The 21,757-nt window shown below is 44.0% G+C and overlaps 2 protein-coding genes across 3 annotated transcripts in view; one reads left to right on the forward strand and one right to left on the reverse strand.

Moving 5' to 3' along the window:
- DPP8 (dipeptidyl peptidase 8) overlaps positions 1-8,924 on the reverse strand; it is a 36,046-nt gene extending 27,122 nt beyond the window's left edge. The window contains exons 1-2 of one of the 2 annotated variants that reach the window (XM_075858297.1): positions 8,606-8,924; positions 6,525-6,776 (exon numbers count right to left, since the gene is read on the reverse strand). In XM_075858297.1, coding sequence (XP_075714412.1) covers positions 6,525-6,776; positions 8,606-8,612 — 259 coding nt within the window. In that variant the 5' untranslated portion in view covers positions 8,613-8,924. Of the gene's footprint in view, positions 1-6,518; positions 6,777-8,605 lie in introns of both variants that reach the window. The other variant, XM_075858296.1, reaches the window with a different exon arrangement.
- HACD3 (3-hydroxyacyl-CoA dehydratase 3) overlaps positions 8,885-21,757 on the forward strand; it is a 46,439-nt gene continuing 33,566 nt past the window's right edge. The window contains exon 1 of the mRNA XM_075858298.1: positions 8,885-9,161. Coding sequence (XP_075714413.1) covers positions 8,943-9,161 — 219 coding nt within the window. The 5' untranslated portion in view covers positions 8,885-8,942. The remainder of the gene's footprint in view (positions 9,162-21,757) is intronic.

Here is a 21,757-nt window from a genome sequence, read left to right on the forward strand (position 1 = left end):
TCAAAGTGTGGTAGTCCAGTGATTGGTGCTATACATAGCAATAGGTCCTAAAAACTGGACTTACACCAATCTCCACCCGTACCCGTGTCTATCTATAGGTAGAGGTTATACCACAGCAGCCACATTTACAAGACGGGTGAACACATAGGACACCCAGTGTGATGAGGAATAATGCGGATATGGGATTCCATGGACGATACTGTACAGGGTTCTCAGCCTAGTATTGGAGTCCTTGCATACGTAAAGAAATACATGTCCTCAAATTTCTGCTGACTGGGAAAAGTAGAATAGATGGTGGAAAAAAAATCACAGACAAAGGGCTTATTCAGACGAACGTAAAATACGTCCGTGCGACGCGCGTGATATTCACGCGCCTCGCACGGATCTATGTTCGTCTATGGGGCCGTGCAGACAGTTCGTGATTTTTGCGCAGCGCGAGTCTGCTGCGTAAAACTCACGACATGTCCTATATTTGTGCGTTTTTCGCACGTCACGCACCCATTGAAGTCAATGGGTGCGTGAAAATCCCGCGCACCACACGGAAGCACTTCCGTGGGACCTGCGTGATTCACGCAAGAGCAGTGAAAAGTATGATTGAAAACAGAAAAGCACCACGTGCTTTTCTGTTTACAAACATACAGTGTCATAATGATGGCGGCTGCGCGAAAATCACACAGATCATACGGGGCTGACACACGGAGCTGTTAAGTGCCTTTTGCGTGCGCAAAACGCACAAGTTCGTGTGAATCCAGCCTAAATATGGCATGAGAGTTTATTTCATCCAATTGAAAGAACATGTATCGTCAGCCAAGCATAACACGCAGGATAATGGGGGAGTCGGGCTGCTTTAGCGTATATTCACATGCGGCAGATTAGTTGCAGAAACTTCTGTGATTGAAGATGGGTTCCATTCCTCTGAATGGGGTTATTTCTGCAGCACGTACATGGATTCCTCGAAGCCCCATTCAGAGGAATGGGATGGTCACAGAAATGTCTGCATCAAATCTGCCATGTTTATAAATATACCCTTAGATTTATGCTTTAGGGTGTTTTCACTTCAGCATCACCCTTCCGCTAATGGGTTCCGCTAGACTTATTCCTCAGAGGAACCCATCAACGGAAAGGCAGACGGTACCGATAGCTTCCGTTTGCAATACCCTTGATTGCAATGGTAATGCTTCCATTGAAAATGGTTTCCGTTGCGTAAGGTTTGTGTTTTTTTTACGGAAACAACAGTTGACTACGCTATACTTTCCGTCTAAAAGACAAAACCTTACGGAAAACAAACAAACGGAAGCATTACCATTGAAATCAAGGGTGTTGCCAACGGAAGCTATGGTTTCCATTTGCCTTTCTGTTGAAGAATTCCTTAGACGGAAAGGTCTAACGGAACCCATCAGCGGAAGGGTGACGCTGATGTGAACAGGCCCTTAGATCACTTACTTTTCTTTTCTGAAACAGCTCTATTTAACTTGGATCGTCAACCAAGGCCCCATACACATGACCGTAGTTTTTTACGGATGAAATTGCAAACCCATTCATTTCTATAGGCCACGGACACCCTTCCGTATATTTACGGATACGTGTCCAGGCCGTAGAAATGTTCTGCAAAATATAGAACGTGTCCTATTCAAGTCTGCAATTGCGGCACAAACTTGCCCATAGAAGTCTATGGGCGCCTCCGCAATTGTCGACGGCTACGGATATACATCTGTATTTGCGAATCCGTGTTTGCAGACAGTAAAAATCCTTACGGTCGTGTGCATGAGGCCTAGAGCTAATGATGGCACCCAAATGATCTTTTAAAAACACACAATTTTTTTTTTTAATTTGTAATATCCTTGCCCTTTAATCTGGATTTAAAAAGCTGATGATAGTGTGACAGTAACGGCACTGTTAACATGGTATTTTTTCCGCTGTTCTATATTCTCCCAGCAGTCTGATGATTGACAACCCAGCATAGCCTCATACCTAGCATGTTGCATGCCCCCATAGCCTCATACCTAGCATGTTGTATGCCCTCATAGCCTCATACCTAGCATGTTGTATGCCCTCATAGCCCCATACCTAGCATGTTGCATGTTGTATGCCCTCATAGCCCCATACCTAGCATGTTGCATGTTGTATGCCCTCATAGCCTCATACCTAGCATGTTGTATGCCCTCATAGCCCCATACCTAGCATGTTGCATGTTGCATGCCCTCATACCTAGCATGTTGCATGCCCTCATACCTAGCATGTTGCATGCCCTCATACCTAGCATGTTGCATGCCCTCATACCTAGCATGTTGCATGCCCTCATACCTAGCATGTTGCATGCCCTCATACCTAGCATGTTGCATGCCCTCATACCTAGCATGTTGCATGCCCTCATACCTAGCATGTTGTATGCCCTCATACCTAGCATGTTGTATGCCCTCATACCTAGCATGTTGTATGCCCTCATACCTAGCATGTTGTATGCCCTCATAGCCTCATACCTAGCATGTTGTATGCCCTCATAGCCTCATACCTAGCATGTTGTATGCCCTCATATCTAGCATGCTGTATGCCCTCATAGCCTCATACCTAGCATGCTGTATGCCCTCATAGCCCCATACCTAGCATGTTGCATGCCCTCATACCTAGCATGTTCTATGCCCTCATACCTAGCATGCTGTATGCCCTCATAGCCTCATACCTAGCATGTTGTATGCCCTCATAGCCCCATAACTAGCATGTTGTATGCCCTCATAGCCCCATACCTAGCATGTTGCATGCCCTCATACCTAGCATGTTGCATGCCCTCATAGCTAGCATGTTGCATGCCCTCATAGCCTCATACTTAGCATGTTGTATGCCCTCATACCTAGCATGTTGTATGCCCTCATACCTAGCATGTTGTATGCCCTCATACCTAGCATGTTGTATGCCCTCATAGCCTCATACCTAGCATGTTGTATGCCCTCATACCTAGCATGCTGTATGCCCTCATAGCCTCATACCTAGCATGTTGCATGCCCTCATAGCCTCATACTTAGCATGTTGTATGCCCTCATACCTAGCATGTTGTATGCCCTCATACCTAGCATGTTGTATGCCCTCATACCTAGCATGTTGTATGCCCTCATACCTAGCATGTTGTATGCCCTCATACCTAGCATGTTGTATGCCCTCATAGCCTCATACCTAGCATGTTGTATGCCCTCATACCTAGCATGCTGTATGCCCTCATAGCCTCATACCTAGCATGCTGTATGCCCTCATAGCCCCATACCTAGCATGTTGCATGCCCTCAAACCTAGCATGTTGCATGCCCTCAAACCTAGCATGTTGCATGCCCTCAAACCTAGCATGTTGCATGCCCTCAAACCTAGCATGTTGTATGCCCTCATAGCCGCATACCTAGCATGTTGTATGCCCTCATAGCCGCATACCTAGCATGTTGGATGCCCTCATACCTAGCTTGTTGTATGCCCTCATACCTAGCATGTTGTATGCGCTCATGCCTAGCATGTTGTATGCCCTCATAGCCTCATACCTAGCATGTTGTATGCCCTCATAGCCTCATACCTAGCATGTTGTATGCCCTCATACCTAGCATGCTGTATGCCCTCATACCTAGCATGCTGTATGCCCTCATACCTAGCATGCTGTATGCCCTCATAGCCCCATACCTAGCATGTTGCATGCCCTCATAGCCTCATACCTAGCATGTTGCATGCCCTCATAGCCTCATACCTAGCATGTTGCATGCCCTCATACCTAGCATGTTGCATGCCCTCATAGCCCCATACCTAGCATGTTGCATGCCCTCATACCTAGCATGTTGCATGCCCTCATAGCCTCATACCTAGCATGTTGCATGCCCTCATACCTAGCATGTTGCATGCCCTCATACCTAGCATGTTGCATGCCCTCATACCTAGCATGTTGCATGCCCTCATAGCCTCATACCTAGCATGTTGTATGCCCTCATACCTAGCATGTTGTATGCCCTCATACCTAGCATGTTGTATGCCCTCATACCTAGCATGCTGTATGCCCTCATAGCCCCATACCTAGCATGTTGCATGCCCTCATAGCCCCATACCTAGCATGTTGCATGCCCTCATAGCCTCATACCTAGCATGTTGCATGCCCTCATAGCCCCATACCTAGCATGTTGCATGCCCTCATAGCCTCATACGTAGCATGTTGCATGCCCTCATACCTAGCATGTTGCATGCCCTCATACCTAGCATGTTACATGCCCTCATACCTAGCATGTTGCATGCCCTCATACCTAGCATGTTGCATGCCCTCATACCTAGCATGTTGCATGCCCTCATACCTAGCATGTTGCATGCCCTCATACCTAGCATGTTGCATGCCCTCATACCTAGCATGCTGCATGCCCTCATAGCCCCATACCTAGCATGTTGCATGCCCTCATACCTAGCATGTTGCATGCCCTCAGCCTCATACCTAGCATGTTGCATGCCCTCATACCTAGCATGTTGTATGCCCTCATAGCCCCATACCTAGCATGTTGCATGCCCTCATAGCCTCATACCTAGCATTTGGCATGCCCTCATAGCCTCATACCTAGCATGTTGTATGCCCTCATACCTAGCATGCTGTATGCCCTCATACCTAGCATGCTGTATGCCCTCATACCTAGCATGCTGTATGCCCTCATAGCCTCATACCTAGCATGTTGTATGCCCTCATAGCCTCATACCTAGCATGTTGTATGCCCTCATACCTAGCATGCTGTATGCCCTCATACCTAGCATGCTGTATGCCCTCATAGCCCCATACCTAGCATGTTGCATGCCCTCATAGCCTCATACCTAGCATGTTGTATGCCCTCATACCTAGCATGTTGTATGTCCTCATACCTAGCATGTTGTATGCCCTCATAGCCTCATACCTAGCATGTTGTATGCCCTCATACCTAGCATGCTGTATGCCCTCATAGCCTCATACCTAGCATGCTGTATGCCCTCATAGCCCCATACCTAGCATGTTGCATGCCCTCATACCTAGCATGTTGCATGCCCTCATACCTAGCATGCCCTCATAGCCTCATACCTAGCATGTTGCATGCCCTCATACCTAGCATGTTGCATGCCCTCATAGCCTCATACCTAGCATGCTGTATGCCCTCATAGCCTCATACCTAGCATGCTGTATGCCCTCATAGCCTCATACCTAGCATGCTGTATGCCCTCATAGCCCCATACCTAGCATGTTGCATGCCCTCATACCTAGCATGTTGCATGCCCTCATACCTAGCATGTTGCATGCCCTCATAGCCCCATACCTAGCATGTTGCATGCCCTCATACCTAGCATGTTGCATGCCCTCATACCTAGCATGTTGCATGCCCTCATAGCCTCATACCTAGCATGTTGCATGCCCTCATAGCCTCATACCTAGCATGTTGCATGCCCTCATAGCCTCATACCTAGCATGTTGCATGCCCTCATAGCCTCATACCTAGCATGTTGCATGCCCTCATAGCCTCATACCTAGCATGTTGCATGCCCTCATACCTAGCATGTTGTATGCCCTCATAGCCTCATACCTAGCATGTTGTATGTGCTTAAGTGGTGCTTTCTCCCCTTGACTTCAATTAGGTAAAAGAGAAGCCCAGAAAATCACATGTAAAAAATAAAAAATGCTCCCTGGTACCAGCAATGCTCATGAGATAATCTCTCTATTACTCAATGTCATTTATTTCTAATCAATATCCCCACATTCACAGGTGTCCAGAATCGAGATTTGAGTTGTCACACTGTACCTGCATGTGATATGACCCGGGTCACCATGGAAGGAAACTGGTGACTACAGAGCCCCCTATATTTTACAGGCAAGAACAGGGATCACTAAGCAACTCCATAGAGGAGCACTCCAGATGTGAGCTCCACGCACCCCTGTGAGTACCACATGGGAGCAGTGGGATTTTGGTAATATCAGGCCGTACTAGATTGTCACCCTTGTACTGAAGTTAGGCTTCGCATTAGTGGCGATCTTGTGGCTGGTTTGCGAGGCGTTCTATTTCATACTTCTACATCAAGATGGGTGTAAGAACCTTTGGCAGAACGTAGTGTCATAGGTAGGTAGTCTTCTACATGGAAAGCAGTTTGACTACCATGACAGATACTTTATATAATGGTTTTGTTTTTTTTCAATGTAATATGTATAGACACAGCAGACCCCAATGACAGATGTCCCACTGCCACTTACCACACCTGCCAAAAAAAGAACCGGCCGTGGTGGAAGTACATTGGTTTAGGGTAGTAATCCCCAACCTGTAGCTCTCCATTTGCAAAACTACAACTGCCATCATTCCCTGATAGCCACTGACTGTCAGGGCATGCTGGGAGTTGTCGTTTCGCAATAGCTGGAGATCTTTCTAAACCAGACACTAACATAAGAACGTTACGGACATGTCCTTTACATTTCCATTCTGTAATTCACAGCACCATTGTAGAATATCTATTACCTGTATACAGTTCAGTCTTTCTTAACAGAAACATGGTAATACTTACACATACCCAGATAGTACATGCGATCAGAGTGAGGGCTATCTGGGTCATTTCTCTTCACAAATGTGAAGCTATGCGGGGCTTTGGCCATCATATATCCATGGTATTTCCTGGTGTCTGCGAGGAGCTTTCTCATCTGACTCCATGAATGACGCTCCACATAGAAAGGTTCAGGTTTTGGGTCTCCCCCAGTTTGCTCTGCAGACTCAAATACCTCTAATCCAACCGGCTCAGTCTCCATAGCAGCCGCCATGTTGCATCCTGTCAACAGAATGGATATATTTATTACCCATTACGTATACAGAGCTGACCTATATATACCAAAGGGCATCACACAACGGATAAAGGACACGCTCTCAACAAAAGAGAAGACCACCAACTCATAGATGGATGCCAAGTCACATGGTACGGTGCTAACCAATTAAATCTACGTCTATTTTTCATTAAATTACAGCTTTTTTATTTTTAGACTTATTTTTTATTTCTAGAACATTTATTTCTTTGACAATATTTCTTTTATAATTTAACGTGAGGTAAACAGCGGCTACAAATATATCAGTCATTTATGTTTTACAAAGAGTGTAAGAGCTTGTCCACATGTAACGGAATCTCTGCGTATTTTCAGACCAGAATCGAAAATATGTAGCGGGATACAGTAGCAGCAAAGTGGGCGTGACTTAAGAAACGTCCTCCACATGCGGTGGAAAGATTTAGTCCAGAAATTCACCTGCTGTGTTATTTTTGTTCCGTTGCTGTGTAAAGTGGACTGATTTCCTGCGTTTTTTTTGATGTACGGTGTCATTTGCTGCAGAATTTCTTGCAGGGGGTGAAGATGACATCACAGGAATTAGAACTATCCCCATCACACAGCCCCTGAAAAAACCTGCACTACTTTCCGCAGTTAAAAACGAATGGAATGGTGGGGATTTTACCCAGCGGATTGTCTGCTAGTTGATGCGGCAAGTTTCACCAGCAAATCCGTTACGTGTGGACAAGTCCTAATGCTTAACACCTTGTATATAACATACATCTTACAGAGTATTATATTTGACATTAAAGTATTTTGTATCGCATAGTATTGATACAGTAAAAAACACAAAATTAAATGTTCCAGCAGAACATTTACGACTGATACGAAACAAAAAATAGTAGTGTGGCTAGAACTCTCAATTGTTATAACAAATCTATTATTGACATGTACATCTACCATGTATATCGTGCCAAAAGTATTATGTTGCCTGTGCCGCACAGATAAATTAGCAGAATTTGCACCAAATTATTTGTTCATACAACACTATTGGATGTTGTGGGTACCAGAGGTGGCATGCACCAACTCATACGTTACAGGTGCCAGTAACTATATGTTACAGGCAAGATCACTAAGCCACTCCACAGAGGAGCACTCCGGATCTTCGCTCCAGGCACCCATATGTAGCTCCAGGCACCCATATGTATTTTTAAAAAAACAAACAGTAGGAAACACCAGTAGTCAGAGAAACGGGTCTCATAACGTATGTTTTATTCTTCACATTATTATTTTTTTAATAGACAGCAGCCAATTAGATCCTGCCCGCTGCCAGTCTGCCGTTCGTAGCAAAAACAACTCCCATAGACATCAATAGAAAACACACATATATATATATATATAAAGTTCTGGGAGATTTGGCTACCTGGCCTGGGATCTGCCCACCCTATGATAGATGATATATTATATATGAAGGGCTGTTACTATGGTAATCATAGATACCTGTTTATTAGTGGGTTGGCATGAGAATATCTCATGGCAACATATCAATATACTTATGTTACGGTCACAGCAGTAATTTATATACAGCACAGTGTACAGGTGGAGCACACTCATGTTTACCATTTATTTAGTACCTTTAGAACAACGCAATGGAAGCGAATATAAAAGAGGTGATAAGAAGCCCAGCCTGGTGGGTGTATGGGGGGCACAGTGAGCACCCCCTCCCCCGCATTTCCCTCCCTGGTTTCTGTCCTGCACGCCCCTTACTGCGAGCTGTGTATTCGCCACCATCCCACCCCTTATCAAGGGAGCCCCCGGTCCTATCCTACCCCGGGAGCCTCACCTAGCATGTGGAAGCAGAATTACGTATGCAGCCGAGCCCGGCTCCTGTTCTCTCTGTGTCCCCGGTTATGACTTGGCTGCTCTCACTCCCAGTACAACTGCCGCTCACACATCCGCTTCCTGGAGAACGGCGAGGAGAGGGGTCCGCGGGCTCCCCCTGCTGGAGGGAGGCGCTGATACACCTAGCGGTGTTCAATGTAGCTTGGCTCTGTAATATTCACCGTTATCCGTACACAGCATTGGGTGAGGGAGTGACCTCTGTACCTAGGTTAGGGTCACTCAAGTGCATTATTCACGTTCAAACCAATCGGAGTAATGGCGGCGTGCCCTCACTTATCATGGCTGCTGGTTCTCTTCTATTAGCCCTCAATCAATATGGCCGTCCGTACTCCCTGGCCCCGCCCACAGGGTGGTGCAGTGACAAGCCGGCTGCTGGCTTGGATTGTTCTAGTAGCGGTTCCAGGGAACGAAGTGCAACGATGAGTCTCACCCCGCAGGTGTACTGGGCGCAGAGGCACCATGAGTTGTATTTCCGAGTGGAGCTCAGCGACGTGCAGGTACAGTGACGTCCAGGGGTGCCCCCCAACATGCCCTCGTTGTTATTATTACTGGAGGGTACTGACCGCAGCATGACAGCACCCATCCCCACTGCACCCCCAGCCAAAGTCCCTCAGACCGGGGGTATACTATCTATATATGGTTTTATGTATCTATCTCCAAAACTTGCTGCCATTGTGATTAATGGGACTTATGACCTGCCCACTCAGCAGTCCAGACACAGAAGTACCCTCACCACCTTCCACTAAAGTCAATGGGAAATATGGAAACAACCAAGCCAGTGCTTCTCTTCATCTCTAGATTTTAATTGCAGGAGCAGCCAAGTCTCTGCCATGACTGGGCAAGTCTATGAGGAGGTCCCAGGGCATGGACCCCTATCCGATGTCTATGGCATATAGAGTCAATATGGGAAATGCACAACCTGTTGACTGGTGTCATATGGGCATGGGCCCTACTGATGTGTGACCTGCAGTGTTTTTAGTTGTCAGCATAGAAATACCGGTCTCCTAATGTAAAGTCTCTGATCGATGCTTTTTGGGACTAAGTTTGGCACGTGCATCAGCAAATGCTGCCAACATGAACATTTAACTTGATCCTCGAGTGTGAATCAAAGTCTTCCTGTCTGTTGATTGTGATCACAATGGCTGCTGGTGGTAATTCGCTGGGTGGCACATTGTAGTGGATATCTTGTTTGAGAATTCCTTTATCTCAGAACATTTACTTTTAGAATCTCTTCTGCAAACAGAAATGATCTGAAATTAGGAAACATGGAAGTCAAGGAGAAGTGTGCAGGCGGTCATGGGGTTACCATACTGTATGTTATATAGACGCTATTGTAAAAACATCTATAGACATGGCGGTCTAGAACTCCGAGATCAATCGCTAGGGAGTAGATTTCACCATGGCCACCATTCTGTAGCTTCGCGTCATTTTCTAATAGATGAAAAGTTTTACAACTTTTTAATGCTATATATTTGTGTTTCAATGCCTCACCATTTTCAGGTTCTTAGGTCGCTGTGGGAACATTCGTGTGTTTTCCAGATGCGCTTCAACCCTACAGATCTGCTCACAGCTGAGGGTTTGCCACACTTGTATCCAGTCTAGCTAATCCTCTGTCAGCTGAAAACATTAGTAACGCCAAAAATGTCCCTCCTTTCCTGACAATTTTCTACAGTGTCGGAGTGTGGAGTTCAGGCAGTTTAAGGCTTCTTTCACACTAGCGTTAGTATACGTTCACCTCCCTTCCGTCCGAGGAAGAGCAGATCAAAAGATTAAACGGAAAGCAACGGTTCTGATAGAATTACCTTTTGATTTCAATGGTAATTGTTTTGTTTCAGCTGCTTTCCGTTTGTCTCCATTCGCCAGGTTTCCGTTTTTTTTTAAAAAATTAAAAAAATTAATTGAAGCAAAAGTGCAGTCTGCAGAACTTTTGTTTCTGTGAAAAAAAACTGGAAACCTAGCGAACAGGGACAAACAGAAAGCAACCGAAACAAAAGAATTACCATTGAAATCAGTGGTAATTCTAACGGAACCGTTACTTTCCATTTAATCTTTCGATCCTCTCTTCCTCTGACGGAAGAGAGGTAAACGTATACTAACAGTGGTGTGAACTTAGGCTTCGTTCACATCTGCGCCAGGGCCCAATTCCGTTTGGAGTTTTCCGTCAGAACGCTACCCTGACTGACACAAACAGATACCATAGGTTTCAGTTTCCATCACCGTTGATTTCAATGGTGTCGGGTACGGTGCAAATAGTTTCTGTTTGTCACCATTTTGACGGAATGAATAGCGTAGTCTACTGCGCTATTCATTCCGTCAAAACGACGGAACCCTTGCACAACGGAGACAAACGGAAACCATTTGCACTGGATCCGTCACCATTGAAATCAACGGTGATGCAAACAGAAACCTATGGTATCTGACAGGGTTCCATTCATGGGTTCCCCTGACTGAAAGCACCGACAGAACGCCAGTACGGAGCCCTGACGTACATGTGAGCGAAGCCTCAGCCTAAATTTTAGACAATTGCTTAAACTTGATACACTCTAGCAAACACATGTGAGAACTATTAGGTCTGTATTAGTTTTCAGACTGTTCCATTCACTGACAGCAAATCGGGATCTTGAAAATTATGAGCAATTGAAGTATCAAGTATATTAGAAAGTTGCTTAACGATGCAGGAAGAGTATGTTGGTCCTGAGCACATTGGGATGAGCATACCCGTTGGCACAGTAAGTGTAATACACAGCTGCGGACCCGCTCTGGTGGTGGAGGTGAGAGGAACCTCTGATCTTGTTTAATCCTTTTGAATGCCACAATCAACACTGATCGCAGCATTCAAAGGGAAAGGCTGGCGGGGTAAACTCCACTTTGATCGCGTCACAGGTGATCCCATTAAAGGACCCTACGACTGTTTGACCATATGTTCTGTTGTTTGGGCATACCTAAATATGCCCTATCAGTGCACAGGCTAATGTACTGTTTTATATGCCAGTACATTATAGTTTAAAAAAATCTAGATTAAAAGTACCGTTATAGGGTAAAAAAAAAAAGTCAAATAATAAAGTGTAATGTTTAAAAAAAATCTGTAAAAACCACACAAATTTTTTCCATTAATTAACCTTTATTAAAGAGGCTCTGTCACCACATTATAAGTGGCCTATCTTGTACATGATGTGATCGGCGCTGTAATGTAGATTACAGCAGTGTTTTTTATTTAGAAAAACGATCATTTTTGACGGAGTTATGACCTATATTAGCTTTATGCTAATGAGTTTCTCAATGGACAACTGGGCGTGTTTTACTATATGACCAAGTGGGCGTTGTGGAGAGGAGTGTATGACGCTGACCAATCAGTGACCAATCAGCGTCATACACTTCTCTCCATTCATTTACACTGCACATAGCGATATAGCTATATTGCTATGTGCAGCCACATACACAAACTCTAACATTACTGCAGTGTCCTGACAATGAATATACATTACCTCCAGCCAGGACGGGATGTGTATTCAGAATCCTGACCACTTCTGTAGCGTCTCTGTGAGTTACAGCATAGCAGGCGTAGTCTTGCGAGATCTCACTGTGCTGTAAATCAGAGACGCTACAGAAGTGGTCAGGATTCTGAATACACATCACGTCCTGGCTGGAGGTAATGTATATTCACTGTCCGGACACTGCAGTAATGTTAGTGTGTGTGTGTGTATGAAGCTGCAGATAGCGATATAGCTATATCGCTATCTGCAAAGTAAATGAATGGAGAGAAGTGTATGACGCTGATTGGTCACTGATTGGTCAGCGTCATACACTTCTCTCCACAACGCCCACTTGGTCATATAGTAAAACACGCCCAGTTGTCCATTGAGAAACTCATTAGCATAAAGCTAATATAGGTCATAACTCCGTCAAAAATGATCGTTTTTCTAAATAAAAAACACTGCTGTAATTTACATTACAGCGCCGATCACATCATGTACAAGATAGGCCACTTATAATGTGGTGACAGAGCCTCTTTAAATACAAGTCCCAAAACATAAAATAATATACTCATATTTCTTCTTGTGTTTTTGGCAAAATTTTAATTAAACGCTAATGTATGTGTACCAAAAAATAGTACCTACATGAAGTACAACTTGTCCCGCAACAAAAAAAAACCCTCATACAGCTATGTCCAGAAAAAAACTTAGATTTCAAAAATTGGTAAAAACAAGCGCCAATTGATGATATAACGGCCACAAACGATAATGTATAGGCCACCATAAAAGATTTGATCAATAACAAACAAGCAACATCTTGCTAATCGTGAAATTGCTGAACAATGATTGCGATCTTTTACTTGATCTTCTAATATTTTACATAGTATTTGCCCCGTGTAAAAGGCCCTTAAAGGGAATGTGTCGCTAGAATTTTTTATTTATTTTTTTTTTTCAGTTAAACAATTATTATTTAAAGAGGCTCTGTCACCAGATTTTGCAGCCCCTATCTGCTATTGCAGCAGATCGGCGCTGCAATGTAGATTACAGTAACGTTTTTATTTTTAAAAAACGAGCATTTTTGGCCAAGTTATGACCATTTTCGTATTTATGCAAATGAGGCTTGCAAAAGTACAAGTGGGCGTGTATTATGTGCGTACATCGGGGCGTGTTTACTACTTTTACTAGCTGGGCGTTGTGTATAGAAGTATCATCCACTTCTCTTCAGAACGCCCAGCTTCTGGCAGTGCAGACACAGCGTGTTCTCCAGAGATCACGCTGTGTCGTCACTCACAGGTCCTGCATCGTGTCGATGATTCTGCAGCAGCATCGGCGTTTGCAGGTAAATCGATGTAGCTACTTACCTACAAATGCTGATGCTGCTGCAGAATCAACTGTAGCCTCTGGTGCCGATGTGGCCGACACGATGCAGGACCTGTGAGTGACGTCACAGATCTGCACTGCCAGAAGCTGGGCGTTCTGAAGAGAAGTGGATGATACTTCTCATCAGAAAGCCCAGCTAGTAAAAGAAGTAAAAACGCCCCGATGTACGCACATAATACACGCCCAGTTGTATTTTTACTTTTCAACACGCCCACTTGGACTTTTGCAAGCCTCATTTGCATAAATACGAAAATGGTCATAACTTGGCCAAAAATGCTCGTTTTTTAAAAATAAAAACATTACTGTAATCTACATTGCAGCGCCGATCTGCTGCAATAGCAGATAGGGGCTGCAAAATCTGGTGACAGAGCCTCTTTAAGTGATTACACATTGTTGTTTAATTTTTTTTAAATTTTTTCACAAGTCAGGAAATATTATAAATTAGATTCTAATTGATAACATTTCCATGTGCTGGCCACTAGAGGGAGCAGTTCCCAAAATTGCAGCATGGTCAATGTGGTAAAACAACCTCATTGCTTTATGTTGCAAATTTGGGGTGAACACACTCTCCTCTAGTGTCCTCACACAATCCAGTGCCAGGAGAAGGAGGGATTTGAATCGTCAAACCTCCTACACTGTGTGCCGCCATTTTCTGATCGACTGCACAGTGTAGGAGGATTAGATACAGTGCTCAGACGACCGTATAACACGAACATAATACACACATCACATACACGAACATAAATTACCTGCTCCTGCCGCCTCCGCTCCTATTTCTTGCGCCTTCGCTTCCTTGAACATATGGCCGGAAGTCGTCATCTGACTGTCCGGCAGCAGCTTCCGGTCCACATGAAAATGGCGCCGGATTTTGCTCTGCTAACGAGCTTTGTTTTGGTCTGTGTGGGAGCGGCGCATGTGACGTTCCCACACAGACGGCGTACGCTGCAGAGAATGGAAAGGTTCCCGTTCGCATTCTCTACAGGGTTGTATGTGCCGTATTCCATCTCTGTATGTGTCGTTAATCGACACATACAGAGATGAAAAAAAAATGGCAGCCCCCATAGAGAAGTAAAAGTAAGGACACAGTAAAAAGTAGAACATGAGAACACAAATAAATACAATTTATGTTAATATCATATTAAAAACCATGACACCTTCCCTGACAAAAATGCAAATTGGCCTTATTTGTATATGCAGTTCTCTAATTGTATTCTTGCTGATCTTATCGCAAAACATTTTTTGTACAATCTAGTAGTCAAGTCAGACTTGATGTTTATTTGATGTACTGTACCTTTTCTTTAACCTCTTAACGACCTATGACCGATATATCCATCACGAGTAGGTGCTAGTTCCTGCTCTGTGACGGATATATCCGTCACTAGTATTTCGTGGGTACTGCCACTGTAGATAAGCGGCAGGAGCACAGCTGTTATACACAACCTGGCTCCTGCTGCAACTCCTGGGGTCGGAGATGACGCCAGTCCCGGCAGCTTAACCCCTTAGATGCAACGTCTAAGGTGTTTGACAGATGGAGGGGGCTCCCACTTTCAGAACTATTGCGGGGTGCCCATGGGTTACCTAACAAAGGTCCCCTGGTCTGCCGTTAGTAACTGCTCATTAGGCCATGCCAGAGGCATGATACGCTGTGGCAGGCAATAATGGTTTTGAATACGCAGCATTAAACAAGCGATCAAAGAATCGCTGCTTCAAGTTCACTAGTGGGACAGAAAGATATTAAAGTTTAATAAAAATTAAAAAGTACCCCCCACATAAAAAATTTAATAAATTATTATTGTATTGTTCATTAAAAAATATTTGTTTTTTATTTAAAAAAATAAAAACCTACATATTAGGTAGGGCTGGGCAATTAATCGGAAAAAAAACAAAACCGAAATTCAGCGCAATTAGCCAGCGTCATCTTGCGTATTTTAGTTTGGTTTTTTTTCCCCCGGTTTCAAATGTATCTGCATCCTCAGGACACAGATGCAGTTGAATCTAATGAAAGAGCAGGGAGCAGTAAGGTCCCTGCTCTACCATTTACTATGTATCACCAGACGCTCATGGCTCGGTGCGGACAGGCGCAAGACAGTGATGTCATCGCGTCTGTCTGCACCGAGCCACACGGATCGGAGAAGCAGAGGGATTTCCGCCACTCGTTGTTAGAACGGGGTTAGGTAAGTGTGTATTTTAATAGGCACTATTTGGGGCTGTGGGAGGGGCAGCTGTAGCGCATTATTACAGGGTGGGGGAAACTATTATGGACATACTGTGGAGGGAATGTATGTGGGTATTATACTGTATGGGGGCATTATACTGTGTGGGGGCAGCTATAGGGGCATTATACTGTGTAGAGGGCAGTTATGGGGGCATTATACTTAGTGGAGGGCAGTTATGGAGGCATTATACTGCATGGAGGGCAGTTATGGGGGCAATATACTGTGGAAGGCAGAGTGAGCGGGGAATATTATTTACAGTAGTATACAGCAGGCTCGGGATAAATATTCAGTGGCGTAGCATGCAAATAGGGGGCATGGTATGCAAAAGTGGTGTGGCCTAAATAATTCATTAATCGTAATCGAGGTTACATGTTCAATTCATTGTGATTTTTATTTAGGCCATAAGTGACCAGCCCTAAGGTCTCATGCACACGACCGAGTGTGCCGTCCGAGTCCCATCAGTGATCCGAGGAATGATAGGACATGTTCTATCTTTCCTCGGATCGAAGACTCTGACCATTTTTCACGGACCCGATTCACCCTCTAAAGTGAAGACTATCGGATGCCGTCAAAAACGGCCCGAGTGGCACAACAGTCGTGTGCATGAGGCGTAATATTAGGTACTGCCGCAATCGTAACGACCCGTAAAACAAACCAAACATATTAGTTATGTTGCATGGTGTTAAAAAAAATTGTGAAAAGACAATGGCAGAATATTTTGCATTCCCGCTTAACTTTTTTTTTTTTTTTTATAAAAGCTAACCAAAAAATTATATGTACCCCAAAATGGTACCAATAAAAACTGCAACTCTTCCCGCAAAAAACAAGCCCTTGTATTCCTATCGATGGAAGAATAAAAAAAAGTTATGGTTCGAAATGTGGCAACACAAAGATTTTTTTCCATAAAACATGTTTTATTGGGCAAAAATACAAAAATTTAAAAAAAAAAAAAGACTTCACATATTTAGTATCGCCGCATTCGTACCGATTTATATAATAAAGTTTACGTTATTTTTACCATGTGTATATACACTTCACTGCCTGTAAAAAAACGCCAAAACCCCTCCAAAAATCAGTGGCATTCTCTTCTCAAATTTTTTTTTTATGTAAGCTAATTAATGATTTATATGTACCCCAATATGGTGCCATTGAAAACTACAACTCTTCCCACAAAAAAACAAGCTGTCATAAAGTTACGGGAAAATAAAAAAAGTTATGACTCTTGGAATATAAGGATGAAAAAAAAAATGGTTTGGCTGTTAAAGGGGTTGTCCAGTTTTTTTTTATATTTTTCTTACTTATTTGTAGAATAGGAAATAATACAGTTTTCTAATATAAATGTATTAGAAATTCTGTTCACATACATTTCTTATAGTGCATGAGGCCCCTGTCACAGTGGAATGGTACAGCCCACAGATTAGTCCTGTGTAATGCATCCACAGGGTAACGGAATATGACTAAACATGGCATCAGTCATGTGATCACTCACTCACTGTTAGGGCCACATAGAGGACACATCCATGGGCCATGTGAATTGGAGTAAGGGTCCATGCACACGACCGTAAAAAACCTCCGTCTTTGCGGACTGCAATTGCGGTCTGCAAACATGGACCCATTCACTTTCATTGAACGCGGACACCTTTCCGTAGCGCTACGGAAGGGTGTCTGTGCCGTAGAAATGTTCCGAAAATTATGGAACATGTCCGTTCTTTTGCATTTTGCGGGCCCTGCTCCCATACTTTGTATGGGAGCACGGCCCGAAAATGCGGGTGGCAGTCGGCGGCCGGGCCATGATTGCGGACACGGTCGTGTGCATGGGGCCTAATGGTGGAATAACGATGAGCACCTACTTCACTGTGTGTGTATTCACCGTCTCTGGGAATGTTAGAGCTGCTCCTCAGACACTGACAGGTGTGATGGGATGTTACTGTAGGTAGAAATACTTTGTAACTTCTGCTCCTCTTAACCTATTATTCACCTGGACAGGGTTACCTGAATGCCAGGGGTCACATGATGTTGGTCACATGACTACCCACATCTTTAGTCCATTCAGTTATCCTATGGGGGAAATTCTATGGACAAATCTGTGGGCTATACCGTTTTTATTTTTTAGACCGTAGCAACTGCACTGACGTAAGAAAGTTATGTGAGCAGAATTTTAAATACATGTATATTAGAAATCTGTATAACGTCCTATCCTATAAATATATTAATATAAAAAATGGACAACCCCTTTAAGTCCCAAACAGGCCTGATCATTAAAATGGCAGTGTCTACATGAGTAACTATTTGACCACATTGGACCAGATTTATTCAAACCGCTTCGAATTAGACTAAATTTAGCACAGGTTTATCACAGTGACTGATGCTTGATGATAAATTTGGCGCACCTTTAGACACTTCTGACTAACTTTCCACTACCTCTTGATTTATTTACTTTGGACCACTTTTTTGCGCCACAATTTTGTCTCAATCTAGCGCATCTTAAGCCATATCCCTTTCCTGCTAGGCCACACCCCCTTCTTGGACAAGTCACAAACATCTGTTTCTTTGGCGCATTTCATTGGTTTATCTAAAATGATTTGCTCCAAAAAGAAGGTACAACTTAGGCCACAATGCTGACACAGCGTCCATAGTAAATCTGCCCTCATATATCGGACTACAGTTAGGAGCATGTTTAGTGGGCTCAGTGTCTGCTGCTTTACCTCCTTACAGCTATGGGCATCTGAAAAATACCTTAAGTCTGACGGGTGCACTTTAACCCCTTAACGCTCAGTGACGTACTATTCTGTCATGGAAACCGCCCCGTTCGCGCTCCATGACGGAATAGTACGTCGCGGGAGTAACAGCCATTTCGGCCGTCCTCCCGACACATACAGGAGCTGTGACAGCTGCTGTCTCGTACAGCAGTTGCCGCAGCTCCTACAGCGGCGACCGATCGATGTGTCCCCGCTGATTAACCCCTTAAAAGACGCGTCCAATAGCGATTGCAGCTTTTTAGGGGTTAAGCTACCGTCACCGGCCTGCTACATGATAGCAGCCGGTGATGGTGACTATGGCAACCAGACACCTAACAATGGCGTCGGGCTATGCCATCGACGGAAGCCTAGTGGCTCCTGACAAAGTCAGGACCCACTATGCTTGCTGTCAGTGAGTAGCTGACAGCTCTGATACACTGCATTACGCATGTAGTGCAGTGTATTAGAATAGCGATCAGGGCCTCCTGACCTCAAGTCCCCTAGTGGGACAAAGTAATAAAGTTAAAAAAAAAGATGTGTAAAAATAAGAAAATAAAAGTTTTAAATGTAATAAAAGTAAAAATCCCCCCTTTTCCCTTATCAGTCATTTATTATTAATAAAAATTTATAAACAAACAAATAAACTATACATAATTGGTATCGCCGCGTCCGTAACGGCCTGAACTACAAAATCATTTTGTTGTTTATTCTGCGCGGTGAACGCCGTAAAATAAAATAATAATAAACCGTACCAGAATCACAATTGTTTGGTCACTTCACCTCCCAAAAAATGAAATAAAAAGAAATAAAAAAGTCGCATGTACCTAAAAAATGGTCCTGATCGAAACTACAGTTCGTTACGCAAAAAATAAGTCCTCGCACGGCTTTATTGATGGAAAAATAAAAAAGTTCTGGCGCTTAGAATAAGGTAACACAAAAAGTGAATGATTTTTTACAAAACTTATTTTATTGTGCAAACGCCATAAGACTTAAAAAAAACTATAAACATCTGGTATCGCCGTAATCGTATCGCCCCGCAGAATAAAGTGAATATGTCATTTATAGCGCACGGTGAACGCTGTAAAAAATAAATAAAAAAACAATAGTAGAATTGCTGTTTTTTAGTCACCACGCCACTTAAAAATAGAATAAAAACTGATCAAAAAGCCGCATGTACCCCAAGAAAACTACAATGAATTCCTCAAGGGGTCTAGTTTCCAAAATGGGGTCACTTTTTGGGGGTTTCCACTGTTTTGGCACCACAAGACCTCTTCAAACCGGACATGGTGCCTAAAAAAAAAAGGAGGCCTCAAAATCCACTAGGTGCTCCTTTGCTTCGGAGGCCAGTGCTTCAGTCCATTACCGCACTAGGGCCACTTGTGGAATATTTCTCAAAACTGCAGAATCTGGGCAATAAGTATTGAGTTGCGTTTCTCTGGTAAAACCTTTTGTGTTATAGAAAAAAATAGTATAAAAAGGATTTTCTGACAAAAATGTAAATTTCACCTCTACTTTGCTCTAAATTCCTGTGAAACACCTAAAGGGTTCATAAACTTTCTAAATGTTGTTGTGAATACTTTGAGGGGTCTAGTTTCTTAGGGGTGTCTAATATATGGGCCCCTCAAAGCAACTTCAGTACCTGCCGGGTAAGAGGGCAAGGTATGGCGTGAAGATGTATAAGCTGTGCGAGAGTTCATCAGGGTATACCTACAGATTTAGGATATATGAAGGGAAGGACACCAGTATTCAGCCACCAGAATGCCCCCCCCCCCCTTACTGGGAATTAATGTAAAAATTGTGTGGGATTTGGTGCACCCACTGCTGGACCAGGGTTACCACCTCTACCTGGATAATGTTTATACCAGCGTCCCACTCTTCAACTGCCTCGCTTCCCGAAATCCTGCGGCATGCGGCACTGCTAGAAGTAATCTGAGAGGCCTCCCTAAGACTCTGCTTGGGCAAACACTCAGAAGGGGTGAGAGCAGGGCACAATCTAGCAGCAACATATTGTGTGTCAAGTACAAGGACAAGAGAGATGTCATTGTATTGACAACAATACATGGCCGCACCAGTACCCATGTACCAATACAGATACCCCCAAACCAGACTGCATCCTGGACTACAATAGGTACATGGGAGGGGTGGACTTGTCAGATCAAGTCCTGAAGCCCTACAGCGCCATGCGGTGTGGTATAAGAAGCTGGCCGTGCACATCATTATCAAGAACCTAATCTTTAGGGACCAAGAAGGGGGCACCCAGTACTTCTGGAAGCGAGGCCACAGGCATCGTACCAGGGCAACACTTTCCAGAAGAAGTTCCCCAAACTGGCAAGATGGGAAAAAGTCAAAAGAGGTGCAAAGTCTGCTATAAGAGGGGGATAAGGGAGGACACAATATCTCAATGTGACACGTGTCCCGAAAAACCAGGGCTCCGTATGAAAGTGTTTTAAAATTTATCATCCAGCCCTTAGATTTTTCATCTACCCTGACGCACTCCGCACGGTTTATCCCCCTCATCTTTCCCTTCTGAGCCCTGCTGTGTGCCCAGGCAGGTGATAACAGCCACATGTAGGGTATTGCCGTACCCGGGAGAACCCACATTACAGTTTATGGGGTGTATATCCCTGGTGGCGCATGCTGGGCACAATATATTGGACACTGAAATGGCATAGATATATAGAAAATTGCAAATCTCACAGTGCACCAGCTGCTGCGCATTACCTTTTCAACAATACCTCTGGGTTCAAAATGCTCACTACACCTCTAGATGAATGTCTTAAGGGGTGTCGTTTCTAAAATGGGGTCACTTCTCGGGGGTTTCAACTGGTACCTCAGGGGCATCTGCATACATGACAACACCAGGAAAGCTCCAGAAGGCCAAATGGTGGTCCTTTCCTTCTGAGCCCTCCCATGGGCCCAAACTGCAGTTTATCACCACAAATGGGGTATTGCCACACTCAGGACAAAATGGGGTATTTTGTTCCCTGTGAAAATAAGAAATTTTTATCAAAAATGACCTCTTATTGGAAAAAATTCAATTTTTTAATTTCACAGCCCAATTCAAATACGTGCTGTGAAAAAACTGTGCGGTCAAAATGGTCACAGCAACTATAAATCAATACCTTGAGGGGTCTAGTTTCCAAAATGGGATCACTTCTGGTGGGTTTCCATTGCTTTGATACCTCTTGGGCTCTGAAATGCGACATGCCACCCGAAGACCAATTTAGCAAAATCTGGACTCCAACAAACACATAGCACTCCTTTGCCGTTTGGGTCCATGGGAGGG

The sequence above is a fragment of the Rhinoderma darwinii genome, chromosome 3 (genome assembly GCF_050947455.1).
Source record: "Rhinoderma darwinii isolate aRhiDar2 chromosome 3, aRhiDar2.hap1, whole genome shotgun sequence".
Taxonomy (NCBI): Eukaryota; Metazoa; Chordata; class Amphibia; order Anura; family Rhinodermatidae; genus Rhinoderma; species Rhinoderma darwinii.